At 42.5% G+C, this 12,229-nt stretch overlaps 1 protein-coding gene across 3 annotated transcripts in view; it reads left to right on the top strand.

Moving 5' to 3' along the window:
* The window catches only part of BEND4 (BEN domain containing 4), a 176,575-nt gene that overhangs the window by 103,285 nt on the left and 61,061 nt on the right, over window positions 1-12,229 (top strand). For all 3 annotated transcript variants that reach the window (XM_068268181.1, XM_068268198.1, XM_068268188.1), the window contains exon 3: window positions 275-366. In XM_068268181.1, coding sequence (XP_068124282.1) covers window positions 275-366 — 92 coding nt within the window. The remainder of the gene's footprint in view (window positions 1-274; window positions 367-12,229) is intronic.

The raw sequence follows: 12,229 nt of genomic DNA, 5'->3' as shown, positions 1-12,229 counted from the left end.
TGAGCCATGTGAACACACTCATGATATTGGTCTGTGTAATGTTCAGTATTATTCATTCATGTACTCATGCCAGACTGCCTTGTATATCATTATAGGTGGTTTATTATACAGTGCAATTATGCTAACTAGTGTTACATTTTAAACTCTGTAATAGTTCTTCCAAATGCTTCAGCTATATTTACACCCATAGTTTATTGTCATCTAATATCCGTTGATTTACATTTTGTTATATGATGTGCAGTATTGTGATATGTGACTGCTCTGTCTTTTGCAGTGCCCTGCCAGACGGTGTTAGACTATTTAAAGACTGTACTTCAGCATCACAACCAGCTGGCCATACCACAGCCCATAGAACAGCCCACAGAGGTAATGTAACTCAAGACCTGCCATTGTTATGTGTGGATTTAAACAGCGGACATCAGCCATGTAGCTCCAATATATCTTTAAAGGAGTTCTGAGGTGAGAGAGTATATACAGTTATTGCATATAGCTGTCATCCTCATGCTATCCTGACGCTGAGTGCGTCCTCGAACGCCCCCCCCCCCCCCATCGGGTCAGGACCTGAGAACCAGAAGAAGGTTCCCATTTTCACAGGATTGTGCTGTGAGCGCGTGCTGTACTGAGATGGCCGCCAAAAGCGCATACACAGCATCAAGCCAGTATTACTGCTCATGTGTAGTACATGTTTGAGGCGATCTGCGCATGCACAAAGATAAATTCTTCCGGTTCACAGGTCCCGACCTGATGGGAGTCTGCCTTGTTCGGGTGATATAGCAGCTAAGAAGAGTAATTTGGGATGGAGACACAGTTGGCATCAGACCTGAGGATGATGAGTGTATGCAATACCTGTACAGTACAGTATATACTTTCTCACCTCCAAACTTTAATGTAACTCAAGTTAACCACTCCCCACATGATTGGTTCCTACATACCTAAACACTAGATTTGGTCCTATACAGTATGTGCTTTGTATTGTGAAATCAGCAGCTGGTGCCTAGCTGTTCACTAATGAGTAATCTTTATAGGGGTAACCATTCAGCTTGTGCTTTAATGTAAAGGTCCATCTCCTTCCCATTCCGTGTTTCTCCTGGCTTCCCAGCTGATCATGCGAAAATAAACTTATGATATAAAGATTTTTATGTGTAGTACAGCTAAGAAATAGAACATTAGTAGCACAGAAACCAGTCTTAAATTGTTCCAGTACATGAAGAGTTAAGAAACCTCCATTGTTATCTATGAAAAAAGAGCTTCTCTGAGCTCTCCGACCAGTTTAGTGTGCTACAGTGCTGTTTTCTGAGGCACAACAGTGAAAGACGACTTCAGATAAGATTTTTACTGCAGGGAAGTTGAAAGGGTCATAAGCTCTACTCTGTTTCATAATTTAAAATACAGTGTGGTTTGTAAATTGCAAATATGATAGAATCATGCAATGCTATAAAAAAAAAGCAATATACCTGAAAATAAAAACATGAGACTCTTTTCTTTTCTACGAATGTTCTATTAATTATTAATACTACACATACAATTCATTATATCATACGTTTTTTTCGCTTCAGTGTCACTTTAAGGCCAGGGTAATGCACATTATGCTGCTGGCACAGCACGTCTCACCTAGGTAATGAGGGTTGTGCTAATTGCACAATGTGTACTTCGGTAAAATTGCCTTGCACTACCTGTACACACCAAGTTTACAGTCTTTTAGTGAATATGCAAAGTAAATAGTGCAAGATCTTACAAATGGTCATTGAGGATGTTAGAAATGCTCTAGATGGAAGCCCCATTGTGAGATTATGGGCTTGAGTCACTAAGACAAATAGCATGCCTTATCCGAGTTAACATGCCTTATCAGAGATAACATGCCTTATCAAAGTTAACATGCCTTATCAGAGTAGCATAGCGAGCGCTACAAACTTATGCCTGCTAATTGGCAATGATGAGAGCTCCACTCGCCCTGCTCTGAGCTCCTGCCTGTTTGTAGCGCTCGCTATGCTACTCTGATAAGGCATGTTAACTTTGATAAGGCGTGTTATCTCTGATAAGGCATGTTAACTCGGATAAGGCATGTGATTTGTCTTAGTGAATCAAGCCCATAATCTCACAATGGGGCTTCCATCTGGAGCAGGGGACCTCTATGACCATTTCTAATGCTGGGAATACACGGTTTTTGTACCGTGTAATCGAGCCACTGATGGCTCGATTGATAATTTCCGACATGTCCGATCACCCGCCGTATCGATTCCCCGCTCAATACTGCGGGCAGGACAATGGTAAAAAACGAAAAGAAGCGCCCGCGGGGGCGAGCGGGAATCGATCCGGGCGTCCGCAGGGTCGAGCGGGGACACACCGGAATCGAGCTAGCAGCTCGATTACACGGGCAAAAACGTACCGTGTATGCCCAGCATTAGATCTTGCACTATTTATTTTGCATATTCACTAAAAGACTGTAAACTTGGTGTGTGCAGGCAGTGCAAGGCAATATTATCGATGCACACATTGCGCAATTAGCACAATCCTCATTACCTAGGTGAGACGTGCTGTGCAAGCAGCATAATGTGCGTTACATGCTATTTGTCTTAGTGAAACAAGCCCTATCACTGTGACAGTAATGGGGGATTCTGGGGGAAGGGCATAAGGGTGGTTAAAAAAAAACGAACCCGGAAATATTGGTGAGTTATATCCAAAATTTCTACAAAAAGAAAAATGGTATGATTCTGATGATGGCATCGCCCGCATGTATAAATTAGTTAGAGAGTGAAAATTCCTCTGTCAATATTTTCTGTTTTAACTTGCTAATGTATCTTTAATTTATACAGGAAATGCTCTACTTTTCAGCTACCTTACATTGTGTTCAGAAAACATTATCATAATAATATTATTTGTGGCGTGTGATAAGAGACATGCGGCTCTTTGCACAATTCCCCGCGGTGCCGCGATGTGACGTGTACTGGAGGGCATTTTAGCCTGCTGCAAAATACCCAACTCTCCCATCACTTTGATGGAAGGTGTCTTGATATGTTAATTGAAGATCAGATCTCATCGTTTGCATTGCTTTTATGGCTAACCACATTTTTTTCACGGGTCCCCTAAGAGCTGGGATGCACTATGATGAGTGAAGACAGTCAAGCCTCTTCATCTTAAGTAATTGTTGAGTTACATATGTGAGCTGTTTGGGAAGGGAAAGTGTTGCTGTGTGTGCTCAGCATTAGCCACAGAGCATTTACAGGCAGAGCTGGAGGTAATGGCTGATAATCTCAGCACAGTCACAAAAATCAAGGTTGTTTTACTAAATCTTTCCTTTTTCACATGCAGATGTTTTTTGTATGGTGAATGCAGAGCTCGTTGTCTTGTCACGGGGAAGCACATTGGCCTGTTCACTGAGACCGGTTTTAAGACCTGATTTTTGCTTTGCGGTGGAATGCAGTGTTCCAACCACATCCCACTATGCAGTTCAGTGTGAGCAGGTTTCTGGCTGTATACTAATTGTATCTGACAAAGGAGTGTAAATGAAAGATAATGTTATCCACTCTTCAGATGAGACCAGAAGCTGCCCACTGACGCAAGGAGCATTCCACTGAAGAACAAAGTGTTGTGTTTAACTGTTTGAATGCTGTTCTGCTACATTTTTTTGTGGTAGTAGATTTTCTTTTTGTAAATAATTTTTTTAGAATACAGCGGAAAGTCTCATACCACTTTAAGCCTGGTACACACCTTCAATTATGATTGTCCAGTTTTACCACCTCCATGTATTGTGAGGGTATACCTACACAATCTACTTATAGTATTCAATATTTGTTCACCTTCATACTATATACTAATTACTGGAGGAGGTAAAATTGGTCGGTGATTGGCCAATCATAATTGAAAGTATGTTACCAGGCTTTAGTCAGCGCCATGCCTCTCGTTTAAGATTTCATTAGTAAAACAGGAAAAATATGACTACTGGATTTAGGGAGTGAAGCAGGTGGTTTTGGGGCTGAGCACCGAGCTCCTAAACTGGGTGCCGCTATAGTACTAATACTAAAGTGCAGAGCCCATAAGAGTAATCTGGAGTTCCGGCAATCGCTGGACCCTGAGTTACTTCTCCCTCGGAGTTGCTATGGCTTGGAGGGGGAATAGTATTTAACGTTGCCGGGAATTTGAGCTCCCAACCCACCGGCGGCGTACCAATATGTGCGCTCAGGGAGAAGGTGTAGAACAGTCACATGATCACAAATTTGAAATTTTAATGTATATCGCTTATGATGTTGCACTTTACCGCAGTTTAGTTAGTATAGCCCAGTAGTGCATTCCGGGTGTTAGGCCTGGAGCCCACTAGGAGTGTTTTTCTGAGCGCTTCGTGATTTGAAAAGCTCTTGCTAATGTAATGCTATGGGAGTGATCCCACCAGAGGGATGTGATTTTATAAAAATCCCCCATAACGTTGCATTAGCAAAAGCTTCAAATCACTATCGCTTAGAAAAGGCTGCTAGTGGGTTTGAGCCCTCATTTACTGCAATACAAATGTGTGCACTGCCCCTTTTATACAGTGATTCCTCTATCAGGATATTTTCTCATTCGTGAGATAATGCAGTATGCTGCGGCAAATAGTAAATTGGGGCCACAGATTACAGCTGCATAAGCACCAATATGATTCTTTGCTACTTCAAAAATCATTTCCTTGCCTTTGCATTTATTATGGTACATTTTTGCTTATGTTTCTTTCCTTACAATATTTAGTGCTTAGCTGACTTTATTATCTTGATAGATGAACTTTTACAATCTGACAATATTAGATGATGTCTTCTCCCGTGAGTTTCGTTCTTGTCTTTTGTTTCCTTAAAGTTGAATATAAAAAGCACATTTAAGAAAAAAACAGTCTCCACATACATTAGATAATAATGCAGCCACTGCTTAGAGTTTGGCCGCTAATGTAGATACGTTTTAAGTTTGTGCTGACTGAACATTCTGGAAATTCCTGTCCATTTTCCTATAAACCATTCAAGGGAAATAAACACTTAGAGGCCATTTTTATCCTCTTTTCTACATACCGGCGCTTACTAATCGCACAGCCCAGTTATGACTTGCCCAACAGGGTCCCATCTTGTATCACTTCTTCATCTCCTGCCTTTTATCAGTAATATAAAGAGGATTTTTATTGTTTATTACAAAGAAAAGTAAAACTTGTTTTATTATCACTTGTAATGGGCTACTTTATGCAGACGTCAGAAAGCTGAGCAAGCTTCATTTTTCCTTACATTTTGCTTTTTCATCTTTGACTTATCATATCACTTGCTTTCATTGCAATAGTATTCTGTATCTACTTTAGCTCGCCCCATCGATTTCTGACCGATTTCGATTGATTTGCTCGATCGGTCCGGATGGAAAATCTAGGTCGATCGGGTGCTGGCAGCAGATCGATGGCCCATAGAGTTGCATTGGATCGAATGGTGCAATAATGCATTTTTATCGATTTTCAATAGATTTCACTCTGAAATCTATTGGAAATCTGTTCCTAGAGTGTGGCACACATCAGATAGATTCCCGTCTTGAGGGTAGGAAGAGCTGTGGAACCACAGCAATGAATGAGTGAACGAGTGTGGAATGTAGCTAAAGAAGGCCACAATGAAGAAATAGCGAATGAGAACTTACATCAGTAGGAGAGTGGAGGAGGAACACGAGTGGCCCAAGGGGGAAGCCGTCCAAACAGCCTAGGCTGTTGTAGCAGGTAGAAAGAGGGGGGATCTATTTTTTTTTTATTTTTGTAATATTGCCTGGTCAGCAGTTTTGGATAGAGGTGCTGCTGACAGCCTGACACAGGTTTGTTAAGTAAGGGCATTTTGCCCTTAGTTGTAATGGGCGCTGCTTTGTGGGTCGGCAGGGCTGATGGCTGAGGGAAGGTTGCTTAGCAACCAGATGCGCACAGGGGAGCCGTTAGGGAAGAATAACGGCTCTCTGAGGGGTTGAGGTGGCGCAGTTGGAGCAGACGGGGAAGGGGAAAGATGCAGCAGGCACAGCTGAGGAGAAGCAGGCCAGACACTGCGACAGCTGACATTTTGAAATAAATGGATGCGCTGAGATGATTCTTCAATCCTCCACAGACAGCCATCAGTCAATCAAAGCTGACAGAAAGGGAGGAAGCGGAGAGAGATTTTGGCAGATGCAAAAGAGCCAGGCAGGTGTATAACCGGTAGCTGATGATACAGAGGTCCTGAGAAGATGTTTACAAATCTGACACGTATGAAATATGATTTAGGCCTCTTGCACACTGCAAGTGATTCCGATTCAGATTCCGCTTTTTAATCAGTTTTTACATCCGATTCCGATTCCGATTTGCAGTATAGTGCTGGTGAGGCTGAGAATTGAGACTGACAATCCCTAATTTCTATGATTATCATCTTTTTTGTTATTTTCATAAGTTTTCCTGAACTGTTGCGGAAATGGGAAGAAGGTTTTTTTTTTTTTATGAAAGTTCAAACCCTGCCTATCACCTATGTACTATGTATGGGACTATGAAATAGTGATTTTGAGAAGAAAGTGTATCTGCTTAATGAAATAATCCAGTGCCCTGTCCGCTAAAGGCCTGTTATTTACCCTCATAGCCAACTGACTTTTAAAATATAAAGTGCAAAGAGCATTTTGTTTTTTTTAGTGTGGTACAGTGCAAAGTTATATTTATTAAATACTTACGTTTGGGAAGAGTCATCCAGCTGGGTTCCTGAAAAGAAAGGAGAAATAGTAAATATGATGATTTACCAGCAGTAATGGATGACTTGGAATAAGTACCTGGTAATAGACTGTTTCCTGATAGTAGTCTGATCCTGCAAAAGAACAGAAGTGGTTGAATACATGAGCTACAGACTTGGATCTAAGAACTATTTTTATTGTTATTATTATTATTCATTTTTCTCAAGTTTTTTTTTATTTTTGGAACAAGCCGAATGGATAGTTTTGCCTACAAGAACATGTGACGAGTCATTCGCTCCCTTTTTGTTGGTTCCAGTCTTTTTTTTGTTTTTTACCAATTCAAGTAACACTATTAATTTACTAAATACTCATTAACTCACTAACTCATCTATTTGTTTATTTTTTTTAATTAATTTATTAACCAAATAATTTATTAATTTATTTTTGTTTATTTATTTAATTATTTTATTTCATAAAACCTGGCTGAAGTATTGAACGAGTAATATAGCCAGATTTATTTATCAGACCGAGAACAAAAGTGGGAGTACTCCATTTACTATTGAGGGTGTAAAGCAGGGGTCTCAAACTCAATTTACCTGGGGGCCGCAGGAGGCAAAGTCCAGGATGAGGCTGGGCCGCATAAGGAATTTCACAATCGCGGCGCATGGCCGCCTCTGCCCGCCCCTCTCACTCTTCCTTCACAGAGAGGGGCGGGGAGAGGCGGCGATTGACGTCAGGAGGGGCAGAGCTGAAGCTGAAAGCTCCGCCCCTTCCAGGAAATGCCGGCGGATTGCCCCCCGGGCAATTTGGGGGCTCTGCAGCCCTCGTTTAGCGGCGGGGATGCGGCGGATTACATGGGAGAACTGAAGCAAACTATAAGGAAGCTTTTGCCAGCGAGGGCCACAAAATATTGTATCGAGGGCTGCAAATGGCCCGCGGGCCGAGAGTTTGAGACCCCTGGTGTAAAGGATTTTTTGCTGATCAGCAAAACTAGAAGTTGATGTCTATATACTGTAACTGTATTGATGCGAAGTATTGGACTGAAATTTCTTCTTACAAAACTAATATTCAGGGGTTTATCTAATCCAAATAGGGTCCAATTTTAATTCCATATAACTGAAAGTAAAGTGGGTAGTTACTCTTAGTAGATACTTACCGGGTGGGAGAGTCCTGTATTGAATATAACCAATTTTCTTTCTAGCTCTAAGAAGTATCCTCTAGAAAGAAGACAAGAAGATATTTTGAAGACTTTATATTAGAGATTGTATTGCTCATAATTTTCATTGGTTACATGGAGTAGAAATTGTATTTTTTTTTTTTTATAAATTTTTTTAAATTTTACAACCTGCATTGGTGTCTTTGGAGTTCTCCTTCAGTTGGCGGTTAAAACCGTTTACACTGTTTGGACGGCTTCCCCCTTGGGCCACTCAATCACTCATTCATTGCTGTGGTTTCATAGCTCTCTCTACCCTCAAATGCATCTCTCCTAGCCTTGGATACATTGCCAACTTCCCTTTTTTCTATAGAACTCACAATTTTGGCTTGGATCACACTTATTTATTATTTCTATTGTATGAGACTTACAATTATTTTTTTGTGGCGTTCTCACCTATAGCTCATTTACCAAAATAATGGTCACAATTGCTGTAATCTAGGTTGGATTGGTATATAGTTTGCTTTATGGCATTTTTAGATTTATTGTGCTAATATTGCTTAATGAGGAGTACTTTCATCTAATATGATTACTTGGTTCACACCTCTGTACTTACATCATTTGGATGAACCCAACCCCCCTTTTTTAGGCTCAAATAATGTTATATTGCATTCAGAATTTCTATATTATTTATATTGGAACCGTCCTTCCCCTCCTTGGTGATTTTTTAATTGTTTTATATTTTTGGTATGTTTTTTGTAAAAAAAAAAATTTTTTTATACTTTTGATGAATTTTTGTCAGTCTGGTGCTGCTTTATGGGTATCTTTCTTTTTTCTTTTGAATGTTTCTATACTACCCTTAGCACATTCAGGCTTGCTATGATTATCTACAATTATATGTCAATGTAAGATTGACCTGCATGGTGCTGGTCCAATTGGTTTGCTACAGTGGAAGGTGTAGGGAAATCGCAAAGCACTTGAAAAGCACTTTGTATAGCGATTAATCTATCATGTTAAGAATAAATACATTGACCTCGATTTACTAACTGGTGCTAACCCAGTTAGCACGTCTTAAGGCTTTGGACGTGCAAACTAGGGTGCTAAGTAGTTTGCACGGGCAAAGCTGTTACTGATCGCGCGCTATCCGGTGCGCCCGAAAGGTCGCACTGCTCATGTGCAAAATAGCTGTTCAGGCTATTTGCACGCGCACCGGTGTGACGTTTCGGGGGCAGCGCTAAACTTTGCGCGCACGAATGCTTGCGCGCATATTAGCGTGTGAAGTGGCCGTTTTCGCGTCCTAACTTCCTTTTCACTGGCGTGCTAACACTTAGCACCCTTTAGTGAATCAAGGCCATTGTATTTATTCATTTCTGGATCAAAGACTTCACTTCCTGACTAATGTCAGGAAGTGAAAATCATTTCAAAAAATCACTTAGAAAAGCGCTTACGAAAGTGCATTTCTAAGCTCAAAGCGCAGGGAAAAGTGCTTTCAAAAAGCTCAATAAATCGCTCAGGGATTGTGATAGCGCTGGAGATTTATAATGTGAACAAGGCCTTCGACAAGATTGCAGCAGAAATCTTGTCTAATATTGGGATATACAGTGGGTTACAAAAGTATTCGGCCCCCTTGAAGTTTTCCACATTTTGTCATATTACTGCCACAAACATGAATCAATTTTATTGGAATTCCACGTGAAAGACCAATACAAAGTGGTGTACATGTGAGCAGTGGATCGAAAATCATACATCATTCCAAACATTTTTTTACAAATCAATAACTGCAAAGTGGGGTGTGCATAATTATTCAGCCCCCTGAGTCAATACTTTGTAGAACCACCTTTTGCTGCAAGTACAGCTGCCAGTCTTTTAGGGTATGTCTCTACCAGCTTTGCACATCTAGAGACTGAAATCCTTGCCCATTCTTCTTTGCAAAACAGCTCCAGCTCAGTCAGATTAGATGGACAGCGTTTGTGAACAGCAGTTTTCAGATCTTGTCACAGATTCTCGATTGGATTTAGATCTGTACTTTGACTGGGCCATTGTAACACATAGGCCCGGTTCACATTAGCGGTGGCCGTCCGGAATCGCCGTGCCGGAGCCGGACCGCTTGCAGAACGGACGGAACGGACGCACGGCAATAGCAATGAAAGCCTATGCGTCCGTTCACATGCGTCCGTTCTGCCGGACCGGAGCCGGACCGGATCCGGACCGGATCCGGACTCCGGCGTCCGTTCCAACATGCGCTATTTTTTGGTCCGGCTCCTCCGGCAGCCGTATCCGGGGCGGAGCCGGACTGCACCATCCGGCCAATACAAAGTAATGAGAACCGGAGAGCGCACAACACACTGGCTACAAAAACCGGACGTTCTACCCCACTTCCTATGCATTTTGGATGGGGACCACATGGAGTTCACAGAGTGGGGCAGCAGCGATTTCATGCTGGAGCTCTAGGCAGCAACATGTCTGATATAAGTCTGATAACGAGGAGGCGAACAACAGAGAATTCCCAGGTATACGAAAAATGCCTGGATCCATGGTCCCAACTGCAGTCTCTGTATCCACGGATGGTCTCCACACGTCCACCTGTCTCCAACAATGACCCCAGACCCTTCTGCTGACCTCCCAGACCCCAGGTATTTACAGGTTGTTATCTCCTTAAGAAACCGGATCCGGACCGCAACCGTGTTCACACCGCACGGAAACCGGATGCAAACGGACCGGATCCGGACCGGATCCGTATAGGAACCGTACGGATCAGGTCCGGTCCGGATACGGTGCGGTCCGGACATCCGGTGCGGTTTTGACAAAACCGCAAGTGTGAACGGGGCCATAGATATGTTTTGTTTTAAACCATTCCATTGTTGCCCTGGCTTTATGTTTAGGGTCATTGTCCTGCTGGAAGGTGAACCTCTGCCCCAGTCGCAAGTCTTTTGCAGTCTCCAAGAGGTTTTCTTCCAAGTTTTCCCTGTATTTGGCTCCATCCATCTTCCCATCAACTCTGACCAGCTTCCCTGTCCCTGCTGAAGAGATGCACTCCCCGAGCATGATGCTGCCACCACCATATTTGACAGTGGGGATGGTGTGTTCAGAGTGATGTGCAGTGTTAGTTTTCCGCCACACATAGCGTTTTGCATTTTGGCCAAAAAGTTCCATTTTGGTCTCATCTGACCAGAGCACCTTCTTCCACATGTTTGCTGTGTCCCCCACATGGCTTGTGGCAAACTGCAAACATGTGGAACTGACAAGAAGAAAGGCATTGTTAACAGTCCTTTCTTATGCTTTCTGTTAACAATGCCTTTCTTCTTGTCACTCTTCCATAAAGGCCAACTTTGTACAGTGCATGACTAATAGTTGTCCAATGAACAGAGTTTCCCACCTGAGCTGTAGATCTCTGCAGCTCGTCCAGAGTCACCGTGGGCCTCTTGACTGCATTTCTGATCAGCGCTCTCCTTGTTCGGCCTGTGAGTTTAGGTGGACGGCCTTATCTTGGTAGGTTTACAGTTGTGCCATACTCCTTCCATTTCTGAATGATCACTTGAACAGTGCTCCATGGGATGTTCAAGGCTTTGGAAATCTTTTTGTAGCCTAAGCCTGCTTTAAATTTCTCAATAACTTTATCCCTGACCTGTCTTGTGTGTTCTTTGGACTTCACTGTGTTGTTGCTCCCAATATTCTCTTAAACAACCTCTGAGGTCCTCACAGAGCAGCTGTATTTGTACTGACATTAGATTACACACAGGTGCACTCTATTTAGTCATTAGCACTCATCAGGCAATGTCTATAGGCAACTGACTCCACTCTGTTCAAAGGGGGCCGAATAATTATGCACATACCACTTTGCAGCTATTTATTTGTAAAAAATGTTTGGAATCATGTATGATTTTCGTTCCACTTCTCATGTGTACACCACTTTGTATTGGTCTTTCACGTGGAATTCCAATACAATTGATTCATGTTTGTGTCAGGAATATGACAAAATGTGGAAAACTTCAAGGGGGCCGAATACTTTTGCAACCCACTGTAGTCACTAAACTGCAGTACATAAGCAGCAGACCTATTATGCACGGTATTTGGATGTATGAGGCCGGTCTTACGCCTGGCTTGTGAGTTTGCAGTGCAATGCCCCGCCCCGTCACATCGCACTGCAACGCACAAAATGTCAATCAAATGACAATGTGGAAGAGTGCAGGGTCATATGGATAGCGCCACCCCCCTTACACACACACACACACACACACACACACACACACACACACACACTCCCCTGGCACAGTGACGTTCTTCCTGCAAGACAGGAAGTACATCACTGGGATTCCCAGGTTTCCCTGTCGTATAACCGTTGTTCCGTAAATGTGCACCACTGCTGCGTCGCTGCGAAAGTCCGATGGTAACGCCGTCGCTGGGCAGTGGATC

The sequence above is a fragment of the Hyperolius riggenbachi genome, chromosome 1 (assembly GCF_040937935.1).
Source record: "Hyperolius riggenbachi isolate aHypRig1 chromosome 1, aHypRig1.pri, whole genome shotgun sequence".
Lineage (NCBI taxonomy): Eukaryota > Metazoa > Chordata > Amphibia > Anura > Hyperoliidae > Hyperolius > Hyperolius riggenbachi.
Note: the sequence above shows the minus strand (reverse complement) of the source record. Positions and strands in the feature narration are given on the sequence as shown.